Source organism: Salvelinus fontinalis, chromosome 11 (genome assembly GCF_029448725.1).
Source record: "Salvelinus fontinalis isolate EN_2023a chromosome 11, ASM2944872v1, whole genome shotgun sequence".
In the NCBI taxonomy this organism is placed as follows: domain Eukaryota; kingdom Metazoa; phylum Chordata; class Actinopteri; order Salmoniformes; family Salmonidae; genus Salvelinus; species Salvelinus fontinalis.
Window position 1 is genome coordinate 27,161,075 of NC_074675.1, and position 23,313 is coordinate 27,184,387.

Here is a 23,313-nt window from a genome sequence, read left to right on the forward strand (position 1 = left end):
TTTCATGCTAGTAAGGGCCGAGAATCCACACTCACATAGGTACATGGTTGCAAAAGGCATCAGTGTCTTAACAGAGCGATCCAGAAATCTGGCAGTGGCTTCTGATTAAATAACATTTTCACAGAACCGCTTGCTGAAATTTCGATGAGGCTCTCTTGTTCAGATATCGGTAAGTGGACTGGAGGCAGGGCATGAAAGGGATAACAAATCCAGCTGTTTGTGTTACAGTACCTGCGTAATTACTTGCGTAATTGCGCACCCAAGTCACTCAGGTGCTTTGCCATATCACATTTGGCATTGTCCATAAGCTTGAGCTTATTTGCACACACAAAATCATACAATGATGGAAGACCTGTGTGTTGTCCTTGTTAATGCAGACAGAGAAGAGCTCCAACTTTTTAATCATAGCCTCAATTTTGTCCCACACGTTGAATATAGTTGCGGAGAGTCCTTGTAATGCTAGATTCAGATCATTCAGGCGAGAAAAAACCTCACCCAGATAGGCCAGTCGTGTGAGAAACTTGTCATCATGCAAGCTGTCAGACATGTAATGATGTGAAGCTACATGAAACTCTAGACTTTAACCTGGAACCCAGTTCCCCAGTTACAGCTTTGAAACTCCTCCCATCTCTGGTCAGTGGTAATAAATAACGCCAAATCAAATGTTATTTGTCACATCCGCCGAATACAACAGTGAAATGCTTACTTACAAGCCCTTAACCAACAATGCAGTTTTTAGAAAATACCCCCAAAAAGTAAAAAAATAAGTAAATAACTCAAAAAATGATTTACTGAGAAAAAAGCAAGTGAAAAAAAGAAAAGAATTTTGACAAAAATAGACAACCACAAACAATATACACACACTCACACAAACAAACCACACACCACACACACAAACACAAGACACACACAATACATGAACAATAGCCCTGATACACATCACATATACAGACAAATTGAAATACAACCTTAAACAACACAATAACAAACATATATATGTAGACAGTAGCTAACTAAATGTATTACTCATAACAGAACCATCTGACCATCAGTAGAGCTGCTGAGTCTGACCAGGGTCTCTAGTGGTGTCAGGGAGAGATCCAGTCCAGATCCATATCATCAATCATCAGTGATCCTGTCACTATCACTGTGAAAGGTGAGTAACTGTGTGTGTGTGTGTGTGTGTGTGTGTGTGTGTGTGTGTGTGTGTGTGTGTGTGTGTGTGTGTGTGTGTGTGTGTGTGTGTGTGTGTGTGTGTGTGTGTGTGTGTGTGTGAGAGAGAGTGTGAGAGGTGGCTGGAGATGTCCATTTCCATTGTGCCACCTGACACCTGACAACTGAGCAAAGGTTTGAGGGAAGGTCTATACTATCTATCTAGTTTTACATTTCTCTAGAATGTTTCTCTCTGTTTTTCTGTGCACAGTGAAAAGGTGTGATCTAAGGGTGAAATGGTGTGATCTAAGCAGACTGTCGTCATATAGGAAGTAGAGGGGTTTGTTAGAAGGACTGTAGTTGTAGAGAAAGTCACTTGTCTGTGGGGACAGAATGGAGCACACCTTGCTCTGTTTGCTGCTATGTAAGTACTGAGTTAGTGGGTTTGTTAATGAACACTAATTACCTGATTTACTAAGAATTTAAAGGAAAAGGAAATAAGACATTAATCAAAATGAAGACAGTTTCATGCTTTAGCTTTGTTTTTGGTGTTTTAGCCCTTATTGAGAAAATATTAGTAAATGGCACTCAAAGGAAATATCAGCAAATATGGTGTAGATATGAAGTAAGAAAGTGACCACCCTACATTGATGTTGCATCTCTGTGAGTACCTGAGCTTGTATAGCCGATGCCACGCAGACCTGGTTAGTGTGGTGGTGTGCATTTAACCAAGTCATTACTCAGGAACTAAAGAGTGGTGCTAACTCAGTGGTTGCAAAATGTGTTGTCAATGACAATGAATATAAAATGCAATATTTGTTGGATGTGTTGTATTATCAAGTTGTGATTATTGTAAATGGTTGAGGGTTCCTTCGCTACAGTTATAGTAAACTGTGTTAAGAGATTAATGAGTGGTGTTTTGGTGTTTTTGGTCTCGGTACACTCTCTGTGTGCAGAACATGGGAAGTCAGCGGCCATTTAAAGCTGCAGTCTGTAATTCAAACAACCACAAAATGGTCACCCTGACACTTTTTGTGGTAATTGGCTGAAGAATGGGGCTAAGGAAATTCATTCATCTACATTGTTTACAGTAGTTGTCATAACATAACCATGTATTTCGGTTTATGATGGGATAAGACAGTTTTGAGGGTATTGAAAGTTATACTCTTCAAGAATAAATGCCTATAATTAATTGAAAGATCCAACATGTGTGTAGAAATCATAGATTGCACCTTTAAAATAAATTACAGGATGGATATGGTAATCAGTAACGTGATTATGGCATGTTATTATTTATTTAAAGATAATATTGGAGCAATGTGACTTTCTTTGTTGTAGTGCTGAGTACACACATCTACTCTGGACACTCTGAAGATGATGATGGTAAATATTTGTACACTTGATCAAGCTCAAACTCTTAATGCTTCATCAAATGTTTTATTTGTGATTTTTAAGGCTTCTTTTGACGAGACATATTTTTAGTTTTGAGTGTCTCAAAAAAACAATTGTATCATGCTGGTTTTATTTTGTGCAGGACAGACAAAGGCTGTTCTGACCATATACCCCACATCCTCCCAGATATTCAGTGGAGAGTCTGTCACTCTCAGATGTCACATACAAAGGGGAAAAGTCACTGACTGGGAATACATATGGAGCAAGGATGATGTAGACACAATCAGTAGGAAGCATGAATATGAGATCAGTGAGGTTAAGATTTCAAACAGTGGAGACTACTGGTGTCTGGGTACACACATTGATAATGGGAAGTATTCTATGTGGAGTAATGCAGTCAGACTGACAGTGACAGGTAAGTCATCTTATCTCTCAAGTGCCTCCATGCCCATTACCACTTGACATAGGGCCCATCTCTCTACATTAGTGTCACTGGTGAGCTCACTATTAATCTTCAATCACTATCTGGACTTTATTAAATTTGAGCCAATGAGGGTTAATCTAAATACAGACATACTGTGTAGACTGTAAATTCTAACTGAATAGAGTCAACATACCAGTATTTAAAATAAACGTTAATCAAAACTTAAATGCAACAGCAAAATTATTTAAAATGACCAAGCATGAAGCCAGATTTTTTGATATTGTGCTCTCTGTTTTCTTAGCTCTTCCTGAAACTACACTGACCGTAAATCCAAAGCCTGCATAAAAATACAATGGAGAGACAGTAACTCTGACGTGTTCAGTGGGATCTGACACTGGCTGGAAGTATACGTGGTACAAAGACAACAATAAGAAAGTAGTGACCTTGTCTGGCAGACACAATACAACAGGAGCCACCTTCACCATCAGTAGAGCTGCTGAGTCTGACCAGAGTCTCTACTGGTGTCAGGGAGAGATCCAGTCCAGATCCATATCATCAATCATCAGTGATCCTGTCACTATCACTGTGAAAGGTGAGTTACTTTATGTGTTTTTTTAATCAAACAAATGGACACTATTTATATTAAGTCAATCATGTAGATGTGGTCTGTGTGTCAGGATGAATGGAAAAATGCATAGTTACAGTACTACCTACAGAAGTAAGATCATACATTGGAAAGATTTGTGCTCTGACTGCACTGGACTTTTAAAGTAAGAAAACGTTCCAACAACAGCTAAATCTTTGGATGTTGCTAAGCATGTATCCAGATGTTTAAATCATGCTCTTTTCTTACAGCCCTGCCCAAAGCTACACTGACCATAACACCAAACCCTGCATACACTGGAGAGACAGTAACTCTGGCGTGTTCAGTGGGGTCTGACACTGGCTGGAGGTATACATTGTACAAAGACAACACTAAGAAAGTAGTGACCTTGTCTGGCAGACACAATACAACAGGAGCCACCTTCACCATCAGTAGAGCTGCTGAGTCTGACCAGGGTCTCTACTGGTGTCAGAGAGAGATCCAATCCAGATCCATATCATCAATCATCAGTGATCCTGTCACTATCACTGTGAAAGGTGAGTAACTGTGTGTGTGTGTGTGTGTGTGTGTGTGTGTGTGTGTGTGTGTGTGTGTGTGTGTGTGTGTGTGTGTGTGTGTGTGTGTGTGTGTGTGTGTGTGTGTGTGTGTGTGTGTGTGTGTGTGTGTGTGTGTGTGTGTGTATAGACATCACTGTAATGTCAGTATTCTGATAGATCTTGGTAAGTCAGGCAGTTCAGAGTGCATACTGTATGTTCAGAAATGACAACTTATGACATGGTCAAGTTGTGATTAATGCTGATCAACATTATATTACATTCTAAGGTGTGTGATAATGTTTATTTTCTGTGATGTGTCTGTGCAGAGAGACCTGTGGCTGTTCTGACCCTCCAACCCAACTGGCCCCAGATATTCAGTGGAGAGACTGTCACTCTCAGTTGTGACATTCAAGGGGGAGAAGAGATTGAGTATGCGTTTTATAACAGTGGGAAGTCGGTCTACACGAATACAGAGCCTGAGTACAGAATCAGTCCTGCAAAGAATGGTCTATATACCTGTGAAGGTCTTCAGAAAAGAAATGGCTTAAAACACTGACCAGTAATGCTATACAATTGACCGTGTTAGGTAAGTCTGTTTTTATGGGATTGCAAGAGCAAGACAGAAGTGATGAGGTCAAATAGCAGACAGTGAGATTAATGATGAAACAAAACTACAGTTAGATTTTGGGGTGAGGTACAATCCCATAATAACAAAATGGGTAAACATTTTAAAGACTTAACATCTGATTTGTGTCATTTCCTTCATAACAGATAAACCCCAAGCTGTCCTGAGTGTCTCTCCTCAGTGGCTGAACCCTGGAGACTCAGTTACTCTGAGCTGTGGGGTTAAAGAGTCATCTACAGGCTGGAGGTTCTTCTGGTACCGAACTGTTCCCTACACAGCTGGGTTACTCTCCCTATCGGACAGGTCCTACTCAGTAAAGCCTCTATCTGGCAATGTGACTTGTGAAGACTCCTACACTCTGATCCCTGCTGGTCCTAGTCACACAGGAGGATATGTGTGTAGAGCTGGGAGAGGAGACCCAGTCTATTACACACTACAGTGAACCTCAGTTTCTCTGGTCAGGAGGTAACTAACTGCATTGAAACTGCATTTAATCATATTTAAGTCACCCTCATGTGTATATATAACCACTGTGCACGTTTGTCTCTGTCACTCTTTATTTCAGATCCGCAACCATCAGTGTCTCTCAAAATAAGACCTAACAGAACTCAACACTTTACATCAAAGTCTCTCTCACTAAGCTGTGAGGAGAAGATGAACTCTACTGGATGGAGACTGAAGAGATACAGAGAGAAAGCAGTGGAGTCAGAGTGTGGCTCTAACTGGGGATCAATAGCAGGGTCCACATGTACCATCAGGTCCACATACACAGGGGACAGTGGAGTGTACTGGTGTGAGTCTGGATCAGGAGAGTACAGTAATGCTGTCAACATCACAGTGGACGGTAAGTCTATTCTAACCTTTTTTACATTACAATGTATGATAATGATGTTCAATTCTGTAACTGAATGGTTGCATCTCATTAAAATACAAGCTCATGTGAGTGATTACTCCAGATTTACAGTATTATTTATATATTATGTTACACAGTTGGCAGTCTGATCCTGGAGAGCCCTCCCTATCCAATAACTGAGGGAGACTCTGTGACTCTGAGCTGTACAAATAGATATCAGGACACAAACCCGAACCCCAAGGCTGATTTCTACAAAGATGGAATATTCATCAGGAATGAGACCAAAGGAGAGATGACCATCCCTGCAGTATCCATGTCAGATGAAGGCTTCTATAAGTGTAAATCTAATGAAGGAGAATCACCAGAGAGCTGGGTGACAGTGAGAGGTGAGAAGAGCTGTGTGTGTGTGTGTGTGTGTGTGTGTGTGTGTGTGTGTGTGTGTGTGTGTGTGTGTGTGTGTGTGTGTGTGTGTGTGTGTGTGTGTGTGTGTGTGTGTGTGTGTGTGTGTGTGTGTGTGTGTGTGTGTGTGTGTGTGTGTGTGTTGATGGTAAAACATGTGTTTTGATATTCCCTCCAGGTTCCATTGTCTCCATCTCTGTGCTGCCCAGGCTGCTGTGTGGTTTACTGGTTGCGTCTCCCTTTCTACTGGTGTCTATCGTTGTCACGACTTCTGCCGAAGTCGTTGCCTCTCCTTGTCCGGGCGGTGTTCGGCGGTCGACTTCACCGGTCTTCTAGCCATCATCGATCCATTTTTCATTTTCCATTGGTTTTGTCTTGTCTTCCCACACACCTGTTGTCAATCCCATTCATTACCTGTTGTGTATTTAACCCTCTGTTTCCCTTCATGTGTTTGTCAGAGATTGTTCGTTGTCAAGTGTTGTGTTGTTTGTGTATAGGTGTGCGATGGGTCTTCGTACCCAGATTTGTATTATATTTTTTCCGTGAGTGTTATGGAGCAGATTACTGGGACTTTAATTAAAGTACTCCATGCTACACTCTATTTTGACTCTCCTGCGCCTGACTTCCTCTGCCACTTATACACGCCACTGTGACAATCGTGCTCATGGTGAAATGCTGCAGGGCTCGAGGTGACCGCTTTATTTCAGTGTGTATCAACTTATCCAGCTTGATATTCTCTTTCTTTATGTCATCCTCTTATATCACTCAAATGGTTGATTTCAAATGTAAATAGACAAAGTGACCAGGGGAAGATATTTTTGTTAAATGTGTTCTATGGAAATGTTCTTCCCCCAGAAAAGGCAAACTAACCTTGTATTACTTTTGATGGATTACATTTCAGTGCTGTTCAGTTGAAAAAGCAGTTGAATCAGTTTAACTCCAATGCTTCTCTCCGTCCGTTATAATCCTATAGGCCTGTGTTCAACAGCCAAATCTCTTCAATACGAGTTACCATCTGATGATGACATTGAACAGACTGAATCATCCGTGTGATCAATACAGTAAGAACTATAAACTGAAGACCCATTTTTGGGATGTTACTGTTTTTGCCATTGTCTTGACATTGATTTATGATAGTGTTTACTGACTCAAATATCTCTGAATGGAATTTTACAAATACTAAATGTTATGGTTTAGCAAGTTGACATTTTCAGCTTTTGGGGGCTTGTTTGCTTTGCTTTGCTTTTGTTGATTGTTGTTAATTTTCTTGAAATATTATATTTACCCCTCTTTGACTACAGTTTGTGGATTAAACAATAGTGTAGTGTCTGTTTTGTTTAAAAGTTGAATTTGTATTTTTTTCTATTTAGTTTTTTACATAATGTCAATCTTTTTATAAACATTTACTTATTTTTTTAAGACAAAAAGTGGGTTTATACTTGTTTGGCCGACCTGCTAATACAACTTTAACAGTTCATTTGGCAGATTTGTTGTTTGTTTTGAATTCAATTAATGCTTATTTTTATATACATTTTACATAATTTTCACTTCTATGTCTCTATGTTTTTGACATTTTTTTACAGTAGTTGCAGGAACCAGATTAATATTCCACTATGGAACTTGAATGAAGAGGGTGTTTATTGTCTTACGTCAGATAGCGCAATGCTTCCGCATGATGATGATTGAATAGCAGTGACGCCTACCAACGTAAGACAATGGAGAGTGTGTTGTATTTTGTATTTTAAATGTTGTATTAAATCTCATATGTCAACAAAAAGTCATGATTCCCTACATCTTTGTATTGCTTTGAAAATATTGCTGTCAGTCTTCTGTAAACCACAGCCAGATTTGACTTCTACTGATATGAACCCATACAGAAGTGGTCCATGTCTGTACTAATATGATGACATAGAGAGAGGAAGGAATAAGAGGGCAGACCCAGTAGACTGAGGGGTTATGTTGTTGCTATGGACCAATCACCGTATTTGTTTCTATATTGTGATCCACAAGAATGTGGAGTAGTTACATGCCTGTCCTGAAGAGACCGATAACAAACCCCAGCTTAAAGAATATTTTTGTAAATTATTTTTTTAAACTTATTTATTCATTTATTTTTATATACATTATATATATATATATATATTTATCTTGTATTTTCTTAAAACCGCATTGTTGGTTAAGGGCTTGTAAGTAAGCATTTCACTTTTGTATTCGGCGGATGTGACAAATAACATTTGATTTGTGTGTTATTTATTACCACTGACCAGAGATGGGAGGAGTTTCAAAGCTGTAACTGGGGAACTGGGTTTCCAGGTTAAAGTCTAGAGGTTCATTTAGCTTCACATCATTACATGTTGAATACATGAATCTATTTTCGTTAACTATTTACCTCTAAAAATATCTAAGTGGTATGTTGTAGAGTGTAGAGTGTGGGACACATGTACAACATTTGTGAAGAAACCAGGAGGATGGTTACAGGGGAAAGCAGTTACAGACTTCACCTTTAGTTTGTATATTATAGTAAACGTCTGGGGTTTCTTATCGCCCCCTTCAGGGACAGGCCTGTAACTACTCCACATTCTTGTGGATCACAATATCGAAACGAATTAATCTATCAAATGTATTTATAAAGCCTTTTTTACTAATACTACCAGCAGTACTAAACCGGCACCTGTCAATGACACAAGTTGTTCTGCTTCCACGAGCACATCCAATGCTAGCATCAGTAATTCTACATTTGTTGATAGACCAGCTAGCATGGATACTGACAGTTGTGAATCTGATGAAGCCGATGAGCTACTGCCCCCTTACCCTGGAAAGAACCGAACAACAGATAGGGACGTTGGACCGTCAAAGAGGCGCAAATATGATGAGAATTACATTGATTTGGGGTTTACTTATATTGGGAGCAGTGCCTTTCCTCAGTCAGAGTGTGTTAAATGTTCAAAAGTACTATCTCACAACTCGATGAAACCTTCACTCTTGCACAGACATTTAGAAACAAAACATGCCAATTTGAAAAATAAGCCACAGGAGTGTTTTGAACGAGAATTAAGACGACTTTCGAGTAATAAGACATGTATAAAAGCAACAGATAACGTTAATAAGAAGGGGCTAGAAGCGTCTTATATGTTGAGCTAACGAGTGGCGAGGACAGACAAGCCCCATACTATTGTGGAGAACTTAACTCTTCCTGCCAGGATATGGCTGGGACAATGCTGGAGGAAAAGGCCCATAAAACTATAGACAGTGCCTTCAACAACCAATACTGTTTCACAATGCATCAGTGAAATGACAAGAGATGTTTTGAAACAATTACTGCTTCTCATATAAGAAAGTGAAATCTATGCATTACAGCTGGATGAGTCAGATGTGGTGGGTCTGGCACAGCTCCTGGCATATGTATTTTACGTTTATGGGGTGTGAATTAAGGAAGACATCCTCTTCTGCAAAACACTGGGAACCAGGACAACAGGAGAGGATATTTTTAAAGTACTGGACAGCTTTGTGACATCAAATGGACGTTGGTGGTCAAAATGTGTTGGTATCAGTACTGATGGCGCAAAAGCCATGACAGGAAGACATAGGGGAGTGGTAATGCGCGTGCAAGCAGTTGTCCCCGATGTCACCTGGGTACACTGCAGCATCCACCGAGAGGCTCTTGCTACAAAGGGAATGCCTGACAGCTTGACAGAAGTTTTGGGCACTACAATGAAAATTGATAACTTTGTTAAAGCAAGGCACCTGAACTGTCGTGTATTTCTGCACTATGCAATGTTATGGGCAGCGACCATGTAAAGCTCTCACAACATACAGAAGTGCACCGGTTATCAAGTTGCAAAGTATTGACACGTTATTTTTAATTGAAAGACTTCAGTTTTCTTAACTGACCATACTTTCCACTTGTCTGACAGCTTGCATGATGACGAGTTTCTCACACGACTGGTCTATCTGGGTGATGTTTCTTCTCACCTGAAAGATCTGAATCTGGGATTACAGGGACTCTCCGCAACTATATTCAATGTGCTGGACAAAATTGAGGCAATGATTAAGAAATTGTAGCTCTTCTCTGTCTGCATTAACCTCTCTTGGGTAGGGGGCAGTATTTTCACGTCCGGATGAAAAGCGTGCCCAAAGTAAACTGCCTGTTGCTCAGGCCCAGAAGCTAGGATAAGCATATAATTGGTAGATTTGGATAGAAAACAATCTAAAGTTTCGAAAACTGTTATAATAATGTCTGTGAGTATAACAGAACTGATAATGCAGGCAAAACCCAGAGGACAAACCATCCTAAAAAATGAGCATTTCATTCTGCCACTGTTTCCAATGTCTTTCATGTTAATTTTGAGGCGAAGTCCTCCCAGATTGCAGTTCCTAGGGCGTCCACTAGATGTCAACAGTCTTTTGAAAGAGTTTCAGGCTGGTTTTTGGAAAAAGGAGCTAGAAGCTGTAGTTCTTCTAAGTGGCTCCCAATTTGGCTGAAGTGTTACCATGCGCATGGGTGAAAGCGCGTTCTTTGTTATTTATCTCCTGTAATGAACATACTATTCTCCGTCTTAAATTTGATAATTTATTTACATATTAGTGTAACTGAAGTTTGATTATAAACATTGTTTCACTTGTTTGGATAAGTTTATTTGTAACGTATGGGATTCATTTTGTATGCATTTTGAAGGAGGGAAACCGGTCGATTATTGAATAAAGCGCGCCAGCAAAACTGAGTTTTTATGGATATAAAAAAGGACTTTATCGAACATAAGGACCATTTGTGATGTAACTGGGACCTTTTCGAGTGCCAACAGAAGAAGAACTTCAAAGATAAGGCATTTATTATATCGCTATTTCGGACTTTCGTGTCGCACCTGCCTGGTTGAAAAATGTTTTCCATGTTTTTGTATGCCGCATGGTGTGCTTAAAGCCTTTTTGAAATCTGACACAGCGGCTGGATTAACAAGAAGTTAAGCTTTTTTCTATGTACAATACTTGTATTTTCCTGAATGCTAAATATTTATATTTCTGTAATTTGAAATTCGCGCTCTGCAATTTCACCGGATGTTCACATAAGAGGTTTTAACAAGGACAACACACAGGTCTTTCCATTATTGTATGATTATATTGTGTGCAAATAAACTCAAGCTTACGGACATTGTCAAATCTGATATAGCAAAGCACCTGAGTGAGTTGGTTGCGCAATTACGCAGGTACTTTCCCGAAACGGATAACACAAACAACTGGATTCGTTATCCCTTTCATGCCCTGCCTCCAGTCCACTTACCGATATCTAAAAAAGAGAGCCTCGTCGAAATTGCAACAAGCGGTTCAGTGAAAATTGAATTTAATCAGAAGCCATTGCCAGAGTTCTGGATCGGGCTGCACTCAGAGTATCCTGCCTTGGTAAATCACGCTGTTAAGACACTGATGCCCTTTGCAACCACGTACCTATGTGAGAGTGGATTCTCGACCCTTACTAACATGAAAACTAAATATAGGATTATTTACATCCTTCCAAGCGTACACTTTTCATTAACCTGTGGTGAGTTATTCACAATTTTCAATGAACAAATAAGGTTTTATATGTAAGATGGTTAAATAAAGAGCAAAATGATTGATTATTATTATATTATTATAATTTGTGCCATTATCCTATAAGAGCTCTATGTCACTTCCCAAGAGCCAGGTTGTGACAAAAACTCACTCATTCTTATGTTTAATAAATGTATTGTTTTGTGTGTGTGTGGCAGGCTTACAATGATGGCAAAAATAATATGGTCCCATTACAAAAACTCCAAATACTTGTTCGTTTTTCAAAAAACAATAAAGATTGTTGACATCTAGTTTAAGCCATAGGAATTGCAATTTGGGTGACGGAGATGTATAGAAACAATAGGTTTCCATAATAAGAGCTTGGGAGGTGAAAAAAAAACAATTCTGGTCAGATTTTCTTCGGATTCTTGCCTGCCATATCAATTCTGTTATAGTCTCAGACATTATTTTAACAGTTTTAGAAACTTCAGTGTTTTCTATCCAATGCAACCAATTATATGCATATCATGGCTGGGCCTGAGTAACAGGCAGTTTATTTTGGGCAGTGTGTTCATTTTCATCTTGGCTTCATATACCTGCAGAAGTGTTTGCATGACTTCTTCTGCATGCTCATAGGTCAGTGTGACTGAGGGACATAAAACACCTGCTAACTTTCTCATTAGGTAGTGAGTCCCAGGTTACTGACAAAGGCCCCTCTTCTACGTTTCAGGTAACATCTTGTGGTGATGTCACTTCCTGTGATTTGTGGTCTCCGTGGCAACCTGTTTCTGTTTCTCAGGAGCAGTGACAATGACCGGGCTGCTGGGTGTCTGTCTGACAACATAGACATAAACACATAGACACAGGAACACCCTAACTGGAACAGTGACCTTCCAGACCATGCAGGGACACTGAAAATAGCAGTCAGAGTCATACACCACTAATGTCATTAATCGTCATGACCTGTCTGTAGGATGAACAGGTAATATGGGAGAACGGGTAGTCATTCATACGTAGGTTACTATGTGGAATTCAACACAGAAATGAAAATATTTAATATTGTTTCCCTTTAGATACCACACCCTGGCTAATGAGTCTTACCTTTGCTTACTTGGAGGATCCCATTGCAATCATAGATCTGCATGTCCACAATTCAATATTAAAAAGGAAGTGATACACAGTACCAGTACTAACCAGCTCCTCAGAACTCCTGCAGAGTATATGACATCATAAAACTGAGAAGAACTGTTCTTTTCAGGAACACTCTTCCCCCAAAAGTCATTCTGAAAATCTCAACGGGTCTTCAGCTGATGGGGTACGGCTTTTGAACTTTGCTCATGGGGAATTTATGTTAAATTTCTCAAGATTCAATGGGTAGATATAACTATGTCCAGAATTGTATGTAGAAATAGCAGATTGCCCCTTTAACTCACACATTGTGGAGCCTGAGATCTATACTAGACTTAAAGGAGGTTTGACCAACTGAGGTTTTATGGAAAAGTTGATGATGACAATATCCATTTACTGTAAGAAAGCACTCATACCATCTGGTGGATACATTTATTTTAATTAAAAAGCACAATGCAAACATATTGTAAAAGTACAGGGCATTCACAAGAATACGTGAATAATACTTGTTGGGAAAATCAAATACAAATATGTTATTCTATCATCTGAATGACAGATATAAATCAACATCACAATTCAATACACAATACAAAGCAGATACAATTACTGTAGCTGCAGATAAGATCTATCATCATTACACCTTATAATAAAAAAAATCTGTTACAGTGAAACACAATTAAACCACGCTTAAATACAATATATCTGTTGGTAAATAAATTAAGAAAAAAATCCTAAATGTACAATATGTTATTGTGTGTGTGTGTGTGTGTGTGTGTGTGTGTGTGTGTGTGTTTGCTTGTGTACGTTGACCTTCTATAATCCATGTTGCTGGGTTCCTTCTGCTCCCTCCTCTGATGGTGTATCCCTCCATCCCTCCTTCTCCACATTGTTCCATCCGTCCATCACACCATTACCTCCATCATTCCATCCCTCCATACCACCATCCCTCCATCCTTCCATCATTCCATCCTTCCATACCACCAACCCTCCATATTTCCATTCAGCCATCCTTCTATCCCTCCATCCTTCTATCCCTCCATCCCTTCCCCCTCAGGTACCTGCAACATGTCACCACACAAAGTTGTTCAGGACATGCAGTCAAACCAAATCTTTAGAATCAAACAAAGATACATACTTTAAATAGATACAGTATACTTTGATATCAGAGCATTAGTTCCATATTAGTATCATATTAAGTATCAATAGCATATGGTTATTAGTCTTACCTGGGGCTGTACCTGGCTTCACTTGAGAATAGACTGAATCTGCCTCAGGTGGAGTTGATGTTTCTGTAAGGGGTGAGGATAAAACACCAGAATAATATAACAGTTATATACAGAATATTATACAGCTAGTCAATATGGGGTCAAAGAAGTGTGAGGTTATGATAGGGGGAATATGGAAGGAGGGATATCCTGTCTTACCTTTCTTCTTCTTGGCTTTGGCCTTCTGTTTAAGGTCAACCTCAGCATAGGTCACATCAACAGGTCCAGTTGCTGCTGAAAATTGATATTTCCAGTCAACAAATGAAGGAAGTAGCTTATTGAATATTCTGCATCTTTTTTGAAACTCCAAAATCACACATTTAGATTTCTGTCACGCCCTGGCCTTATTATTCTTCGTTTTCTTTATTATTTTAGTTAGGTCAGGGTGTGACATGGGGAATGTTTATGTTTTGTTGGTTTTGGGTGTTTATTTGGTAAAGGGGTTATGGGGTGTAGTAGATGGTTTTGTGTTGAGTGTATATGTCTAGCGTTGTCTATGTTGGTTAGTTATCTAGGAGAGTCTATGGTTACCTGAATGAGTTCCCAATTAGAGACAGCTGATTTCGGTTGTCTCTGATTGGGAGCCTTATTTAGGGTAGCCATAGGCTCTCATTGGTTGTGGGTAATTGTCTATGTAAAACGTTTGTAGCCTGTATGTTTGTGCACAACGTTTGTAGCTTCACGGTCGTTTGTTGTTTTTGTTTGTTTTGTTAAAGTGTTTTTGTGTCGTGTTCATCTTCGTGTTATAATAAAAGAAGATGGCTTATTTTCCAACTGCTGCATTTTGGTCCGTCAATCCGCCACACGATCGTGACAGAATTACCCACCATAGGACCAAGCGGCATGGAAGGCGACAACAGGACCTACCCACAAAGGATTTCTGGACATGGGAGGAGATACTGGATGGTAAGGGGCCTTGGGATCAACCTGGAGAATATCGCCTCTCTCGTGAAGAGCTGGAGGCAGCGAAAGCCGAGAGGAGGCGATATGAGGAGGCAGCATGGAGACAAGGCTGGAGACCCGTGAGTACAACCCAAAAATTTCTTGGGGGGGGCCTTAAAGGGAGTGTGGCGAAGTCAGGTAGGAAACCTGCGCCTACTCCCTGTACTTACCGTGGAGAGCGGGAGTACGGGCAGACACCGTGTTACGCAGTAGAGCGCACGGTGTCTCCTGTACGAGTGCATAGCCCGGTTCGGTACATTTCAGCTCCACGTATCGGCCGGGCTAGACTGAGCGTTGAGCCGTATGTCATGAAGCCGGCCCAACGCATCTGGTCACCAGTGCGTCTCCTCGGGCCGGCGTACATGGCACCAGCCTTACGCATGGTGTCCCCGGTTCGCCTACATAGGCCGGTGCGGGTCATTCCACCTCCCCGCACTGGTCAGGCGACGGGGAGCATACAACCAGGTAAGGTTGGGCAGGCTCGGCGTTCAAGGGAGCCAGTACGCCTGCACGGTCCGGTATTTCCGGCGCCACCTCCCCGCCCCAATCCAGTACCACCAGTGCCTCCTCCACGCACTAGCTATATGGTGCGTGTCTCCAGCCCTTTACCACCAGTGTCTAAACCACGCACCAAGCCTCCTGTGTGTCCCCAGAGTCCTGTGCGTCCTGTTGCTGCTCCCCGCACTAGCCCTGAGATGCGTGTCCCCAGCCCGGTGCCACCAGTCCCGGCACCACGCACCAGGCCTACAGTGCGCCTCAGCCGGCAGGAGTCTGCCGTCTGCACAGCAATGACTGAACTGCCCGTCTGCCAAGCGCCATCTGAGCCATCCGTCTCCCCAGCGCCATCTGAGCCATCCGTCTCCCCAGCGCCATCTGAGCCATCCGTCTGCAATGAGCCTGCAAAGCCGCCCGTCTGCCATGAGCCTGCAAAGCCGCCCGTCTGCCATGAGCCCACTGAGCCGTCCGCCAGACAGGAGCCGCTAGAGCCGCCAGCCAGACAGGAGCCGCTAGAGCCGTCCGTCAGACAGGATCTGCCAGAGCCGCCAACCAGACAGGATCTGCCAGAGCCGCCAACCAGACAGGATCTGCCAGAGCCGCCAACCAGACAGGAGCAGCCAGATCAGTCAGCCAGCCATGAGCAGCCAGATCCGTCAGCTAGCCATGAGCAGCCAGATCCGTCAGCTAGCCATGAGCAGCCAGATCCGTCAGCTAGCCATGAGCAGCCAGATCCGTCAGCTAGCCATGAGCAGCCAGATCCGTCAGCTAGCCATGAGCAGCCAGATCCGTCAGCTAGCCATGAGCAGCCAGATCCGTCAGCTAGCCATGAGCAGCCAGATCCGTCAGCTAGCCATGAGCAGCCAGATCCGTCAGCTAGCCATGAGCAGCCAGATCCGTCAGCTAGCTATGAGCAGCCAGATCCGTCAGCTAGCCATGAGCAGCCAGATCCGTCAGCTAGCCATGAGCAGCCAGATCCGTCAGCTAGCCATGAGCAGCCAGATCCGTCAGCTAGCCATGAGCAGCCAGATCCGTCAGCCAGCCATGAGCAGCCAGATCCGTCAGCCAGCCATGAGCAGCCAGATCCGTCAGCCAGCCATGAGCAGCCAGATCAGTTAGCCAGCCATGAGCAGCCAGATCCGTTAGCCAGCCATGAGCAGCCAGATCTGTCAGCCAGCCATGGGCCGTCCCTCAGTCCGGAGCTGCAGTCCCTCAGTCCGGAGCTGCAGTCCCTCAGTCCGGAGCTGCCATTCCTCAGTCCGGAGCTGCCCCTTACCCTGGAGCTGCCCCTTACCCTGGAGCTGCCCCTTACCCTGGTGCTGCCCCTTACCCTGGTGCTGCCCCTTATCCTGGTACTGCCCCTTATCCTGGTACTGCCCCTGACCCTGGTACTGCCCCTTACCCTGGTACTGGTCCTTAGTCCGGAGCTGTCCCTTAGTCCGGAACTCCCCCTTAATGCAACGGGGTTAATGTGGAGGGGGGTCGTTTGGAGGAGGCCTAGGAGGTGGTTAGGTACTGTGGTGACGTGGGGACTACGACCAGAGCCGGAGCCGCCACCGTAGAGGGGAGCCCACCCAGACCCTCCCCTAGACTGTGTATGGTGCGCCCGGAGTTCGCGCCTCAAGGGGGGGGTTATGTCACGCCCTGGCCTTATTATTCTTCGTTTTCTTTATTATTTTAGTTAGGTCAGGGTGTGACATGGGGAATGTTTATGTTTTGTTGGTTTTGGGTGTTTATTTGGTAAAGGGGTTATGGGGTGTAGTAGATGGTTTTGTGTTGAGTGTATATGTCTAGCGTTGTCTATGTTGGTTAGTTATCTAGGAGAGTCTATGGTTACCTGAATGAGTTCCCAATTAGAGACAGCTGATTTCGGTTGTCTCTGATTGGGAGCCTTATTTAGGGTAGCCATAGGCTCTCATTGGTTGTGGGTAATTGTCTATGTAAAACGTTAGTAGCCTGTATGTTTGTGCACAACGTTTGTAGCTTCACGGTCGTTTTGTTGTTTTGTTAAAGTGTTTTTGTGTCGTGTTCATCTTCGTGTTATAATAAAAGAAGATGGCTTATTTTCCAACTGCTGCATTTTGGTCCGTCAATCCGCCACACGATCGTGACAATTTCACTGACTGCCAACCTGTAGAATGAGTCTCACCTGTGGTCTTACCTGTCTTGACCTCAGAATAGACTGGATTTTCTGTTGGATCATGTCATGTTCCTGACCGGTTTTCTGTTATTTTGTATGTGTTTGACGGTCAGGGCGTGAGTTTGGGTGGGTAGTCTATGTTATGTGTTTCTATGTTTGTTTAAGGGTGACCTGATATGGCTCTCAATTAGAGGCAGGTGGTTTTCATTTCCTCTGAGAGCCATATTAAGGTAGGTGTTTTCACATTGTTTGTTGTGGGTGGTTATCTCCTGTGTCTGTGTATGTTACGCCACACGGGACTGTTTTCGGTTTTGTTTGTTCGTTTGTTTTATGTAGTCAGTTTTCCTGTTATTGCGTTCTTCGTGTTTTATGTAAGTTCGTCGTCCAGGTCTGTCTACGTCGTTTATTTGTTTTGTAATTATTCAAGTGTTCGTCGTGTTTTCTGTTTTGTTTAATAAATAATATGTCGAACTACAACGCTGCATTTTGGTCGAATCACTACTCCTCCTTTTCGGATGAAGAGGAGGAGGAGCTGCCAGTAATACAGAACCACCCACCATAATACGATCAAGCAGCGTGAGAGGAACCAACCACAGTGGCAAAGAAACCAGGACTCGTGGACATGGAAGGATGTTTTGGACGGCAAGGGTTGCTACACATGGGAGGAGATCCGAGCTGGAAGAGATCGCCTCCCATGGGAATAGCTGGAGGCGATTAGGAGAGCAGAGGCAACCGGAGAGAGGATGTAGGTATGCCGCTAGCATAAGAGGTAGTGAGCCAAGGGCAGGTAGGAGACCTCCGCCCACTTCCCAGGCTAACCGCTAAGAGGTAGTGAGCCAAGGGCAGGTAGGAGACCTCCGCCCACTTCCCAGGCTAACCATGGAGAGCGGGAGTACGGGCAGACACCGCGTTACGCAGTAGAGCGCACGGTGTCTCCTGTACGTGTTCATAGTCCGGTGCGGGTTATTCCACCTCCCCGCACTGGTAGGGCTAGATTGAGTATTGAGCCGGATGTCATGAAGCCGGCCCTACATATCTGGCCACCAGTATGTCTCCTCGGGCCGGCTTACATGGCACCAGCCTTACGCATGGTGTCCCCGGTTCGCCTGTAGGCGGGTTATTCCACCTCCCCGCACTGGTCGGGCTACGGGGAGTATTCAACCAGGTAAGGTTGGGCAGGCTCAATGCTCAAGGGAGCCAGTACGCCTACACAGTCCGGTATTTCCGGCGCCACCTCCCCGCCCCAGCTCAGTACCACCAGTGCCTACACCACGCACCAGGCTTCCAGTGCGTTTCCAGAGCCCTGTTCCTCCTCCACGCACTCTCCCTATGGTGCGTGTCTCCAGCCCAGTGCCTCCAGTTCTGGCACCACGCACTAAGCCACCTGTGCGTCTCCAGAGCCCTGTACGCACTGTTCCTTCTCCCCGCACTCGCCCTGAGGTGCGTGCCCTCAGCCCGGTACCTCCAGTTCCGGTACCACGCACCAGGCCTATAGTACGCCTTGAGAGTCCAGTGTGCCCTGTTTTTGTTCCCCGCACTAGCCTGAAGGTGCGTGTCCTTAGCCCGGTACCTCCAGTTCCGGTACCACGCACCAGGCCTACAGTGCTTCTCAGCCGGCCAGAGTCTGCCGTCTGCCCAGCGGCGCCTGAACTGCCCGTCTGCCCAACGGCGCCTGAACTGTCCGTCTACCCAATGCCGTCTGAACTGTCCGTCTGCCAAGCGCCGCATGAACTGCCCGTCTGTATTGAGCCTTCAAAGCCGCCCGTCGGTACTGAGCCTTCAAAGCCGCCCGTCTGCCATGAGCCTGCAAAGCTGCCCGTCTGCCATGAGCCTACAGAGCCTTCCGCCCGACAGGAGCCGCTAGAGCCTTCCGCCCGACAGGAGCCGCTAGAGCCTTCCGCCCGACAGGAGCCGCCAGAGCCTTCCGCCAGACAGGAGCAGCCAGAGCCTTCCGCCAGACAGGAGCAGCCAGAGCCTTCCGCCAGACAGGATCAGCCAGAGCCTTCCGCCAGACAGGATCAGCCAGAGCCTTCCGTCAGACATGACCAGCCAGAGCCGTCAGCGAGCCATGACCAGCCAGAGCCGTCAGCGAGCCATGACCAGCCAGAGCCGTCAGCGAGCCATGACCAGCCAGAGCCGTCAGCGAGCCATGAGCGTACAGAGCCGTCAGCCAGCCATGAGCGTCCAGAGCCGTCAGCCAGCCATGAGCGTCCAGAGCCGTCAGCCAGCCATGAGCGTCCAGAGCCGTCAGCCAGCCATGAGCGTCCAGAGCCATCAGCCAGCCATGAGCGTCCAGAGCCGTCAGCCAGCCATGAGCGTCCAGAGCCGTCAGCCAGCCATGAGCAGCCCCTCAGCCCGGAGCTGTTATTTATCCAGAACTGCCCCTCAGTCCAGAGCTGTCTCTCTGTCCGGAGCTGCCCTTCAGTCCGGAGCTGCCCCTCTATCCTGAGCTACCTCTCTGTCCTGAGCTACCTTATCCCGGTGCTGCCCCTTATATCGAGGGTACCCTTTAAATTAAGTGTGTGGAATAGGAGGGTGGTCATTCAGAGGGGAAGACGTAAGCTGGGATTGACTATGGTGGGGTGGGGACCTCGCCCAGAGCCTGAGCCACCACCGTGGTCAGACGCCCACCCAGGCCCTCCCCTAGACTTTTGGTGGTGCGTTCGGAGTACGCACCTTGAGGGGGGGGGGGGGGGTTTATGTCACGTTCCTGACCGGTTTTCTGTTATTTTGTATGTGTTTGGCGGTCAGGGCGTGAGTTTGGGTGGGTAGTCTATGTTATGTGTTTCTATGTTTGTTTAAGGGTGACCTGATATGGCTCTCAATTAGAGGCAGGTGGTTTTCATTTCCTCTAATTGAGAGCCATATTAAGGTAGGTGTTTTCACATTGTTTGTTGTGGGTGGTTGTCTCCTGTGTCTGTGTATGTTACGCCACACGGGACTTTTTTCGGTTTTGTTTGTTCGTTTGTTTTATGTAGTCAGTTTTCCTGTTATTGCATTCTTCGTGTTTTATGTAAGTTCGTCTTCCAGGTCTGTCTACGTCGTTTATTTGTTTTGTAATTATTCAAGTGTTCGTCGTGTTTTCTGTTTTGTTTAATAAATAATATGTCGAACTACAACGCTGCTTTTTGGTCGAATCACTACTCCTCCTTTTCGGATGAAGAGGAGGAGGAACGCCGTTACAGATCAGCTGTCATTTCTGAGGATGTGGAGAGAATTTGTACGCTTCTATCAAATTTGAGTAAAAAACACTGCTACATTTTATATTAATTTATATGACAGTTGAGTATTTATTTTCTTTTTCTTGTCCAACCTTTTGAGTTGAATCTGTGTGTAAGTCACATCACTTAATCCAGCAGTAGCAGCACCAGCATCTGAAATATACAGGTAATACACTAATATCTCTACTTAGTGTTAGTATGTTAGTAATATTAAACATGTGAAGAACACCTGCAACAACAACTCAATACTCTATTCATGCTTAACTTAATATAGTGTACAGTACCACTGTCATTACTGTCTGAGGGAGTGATTGTATCATAGATGTTAGCGCCACCTGTTGGTCAAAAAAGAGAGATAGATTAATTGGATTGTTTTCCCTCAGCTTGCCTAGGGACATAGAGTACGGTAACATGTTGTATACAAAGTGAATGGTGAAAAGTCAGTGTGTGAGGTTACAGAGAGGATAGAGTGGTCTGGACTAAGAGACTGACCATGCTGCCGACGTGTATACACAGCATCAGGAGCCTGGCCCTGGGTAGATCCTTGGTCCTGTTGGGGGACCAGGTTGGTCCTCTGGGGCTGGGGGGGCCTACAGGGAGAGAGATAGTCATGAAACACACAGATGAGATTTTACTGTGTGAAAAGGAACGTAGTTGAAAGACATGTGTACTCGTGATATTATTCTGTTTCAACATGAACCTGTAATGAACAATGCATATTATAATACTGTTTTAAACTTTTGTATTTAGACATTTTTCTCCTAAACATGAACCAAAAAAGTTAAATGAGAAATTATAAAAGTCTCACCTATGGCGTTTTATATCGACACAGCAGTACAAGGAGAATGACCAGTAGAACACCAGCAACAACCAGGCCCACAACCACTCCTACTAGGACTGATGTAGAGGGTCCAGGAGTTACACCTGGAGAGAGAACAGCAAATCACTATCAGGTTCTGAGGTAGTTGTAGAAAATAAATAAAGTAGTGGACAATGCAAAACATTACTACACATTTCTACACAGACACGTACACACACACAACATCATTCACAGTGATAGTGACAAGATCACTGATAATTGATTATGTGGGTCTGGACTGGATCTCTCCCTGACACCAGTAGAGACCCTGGTCCGACTCAGCAGCTCTACTGATGATGAAGGTGGCTCCTGTTGTAGTGTGTCTGCCAGACAAGGTCACTACTTTCTTAGTGTTGTCTTTGTACCAATTATACCTCCAGCCACTGTCAGACCCCACTGAACATGTCAGAGTTACTGTCTCTCCAGTGTCTGCAGTGTTTGGATTCACGGTCAGCATAGTTTTAGGCAGAGCTAAGGAAACCCAGACTAGAATGTAAAATCTGGATACATGCTTGGTTAATTTAAAATTATTTATCTGTTGAAGTTAAGTTTTTATTAAAGTTTATTTTAATAGGGGTATGTTGACTCCATTCAGTTAGAATTAAGTGTTTACAGTACGGTATTTACATTAACTCTCCTTGGCTCAGAATTCAGAAAGTCCAGATAGTGATTGAAGATAAATAATGAACTCACCAGTGACGTTGATGTGGAGAGATAAAATGAGATATGAATTTTGGGGCGGTCTTGTCCTTGTCCCCTCGCACTGGTTCTGACCAGCCTGGTCAGAGAGAGAGATGGTGGTGGTTTTACCGGTCTGACCTGAAATCTGTTCTTTATTTATTAACCAGTGATAAGTCCAGCCTGTGAAGTCTGATATGTCACAATGCAGCTTCTATCAGATACAGAGGTACCAAACTCTGGAATTCTTATCTTCACATTGTCAAAACCTCATCATCTCTCAATAACTTCAAGCGAAGACTAGGGGTGTCACGCCCTGACCTTAGAGACCCTTTTTATTTCTCTATTTTGGTTTGGTCAGGGTGTGAGTTGGGGTGGGTATTCTATGTTATATTATTTGTAATTCTATGTTTTGGCCGGGTAGGGTTCTCAATTAGGGACAGCTGTCTATTGTTGTCTCTGATTGAGAACCATACTTAGGTAGCCCTTTTTCCCACCTGTCTTTGTAGGAAGTTTACTATGTTTGTGGCACATAGCCTTTAAGCCTCCAGCGACGGGCTCCAGTCTGGAGTCTCCAGCGACGGTCTCCAGTCCGGAGCCCCCAGCGACGGTCTCCAGTCCGGGGCCCCCAGCGACGGTCTCCAGTCCGGGGCCCGCAACGAGGGTGCTCAGTCCAGGGACCGCAACGAGGGTGTACAGTCCAGGGACCGCAACGAGGGTGCACAGACCGGGGACCGCAACGAGGGTGCACAGACCGGGGACCGCAACGAGGGTGCTCAGTCCAGGGACCGCAACGAGGGTGCACAGGTGGCAAGCCTAGACAACTAACCTTTGTTGTATTTACCTTGTAGTGTGTAGAGTTTGAGACGCTGTGTGAAGAAACAAGGTAAACATCTGGGGTTTCTTATCGCCCCCTTCAGGACAGACCTGTAACTACTCCACATTCATGTCGAACACAATATAGAAACTAAGATGTGATTGGTCACATAGCAACAACATAACCCCTCAGTCTCCTGGGTCTGTCCCCTTATTCCTTCCTCTCTCTATGTCATCATATTAGTTTATATTATATGTTTC

At 44.2% G+C, this 23,313-nt stretch overlaps 1 protein-coding gene across 1 annotated transcript; it reads left to right on the top strand.

The window, feature by feature from the left end:
* Window positions 1-1,545: 1,545 nt before the first annotated feature.
* On the top strand, window positions 1,546-23,064 carry LOC129864687 (Fc receptor-like protein 4). The gene is given in 12 exon segments (XM_055936997.1): window positions 1,546-1,576; window positions 2,491-2,529; window positions 2,690-2,959; window positions 3,824-4,108; window positions 4,435-4,661; window positions 4,664-4,694; window positions 4,880-5,165; window positions 5,167-5,198; window positions 5,299-5,577; window positions 5,724-5,972; window positions 6,164-6,246; window positions 22,900-23,064. Coding segments are annotated over 12 exon segments (1,977 nt in total).
* The last annotated feature ends 249 nt before the right edge of the window (window positions 23,065-23,313 follow it).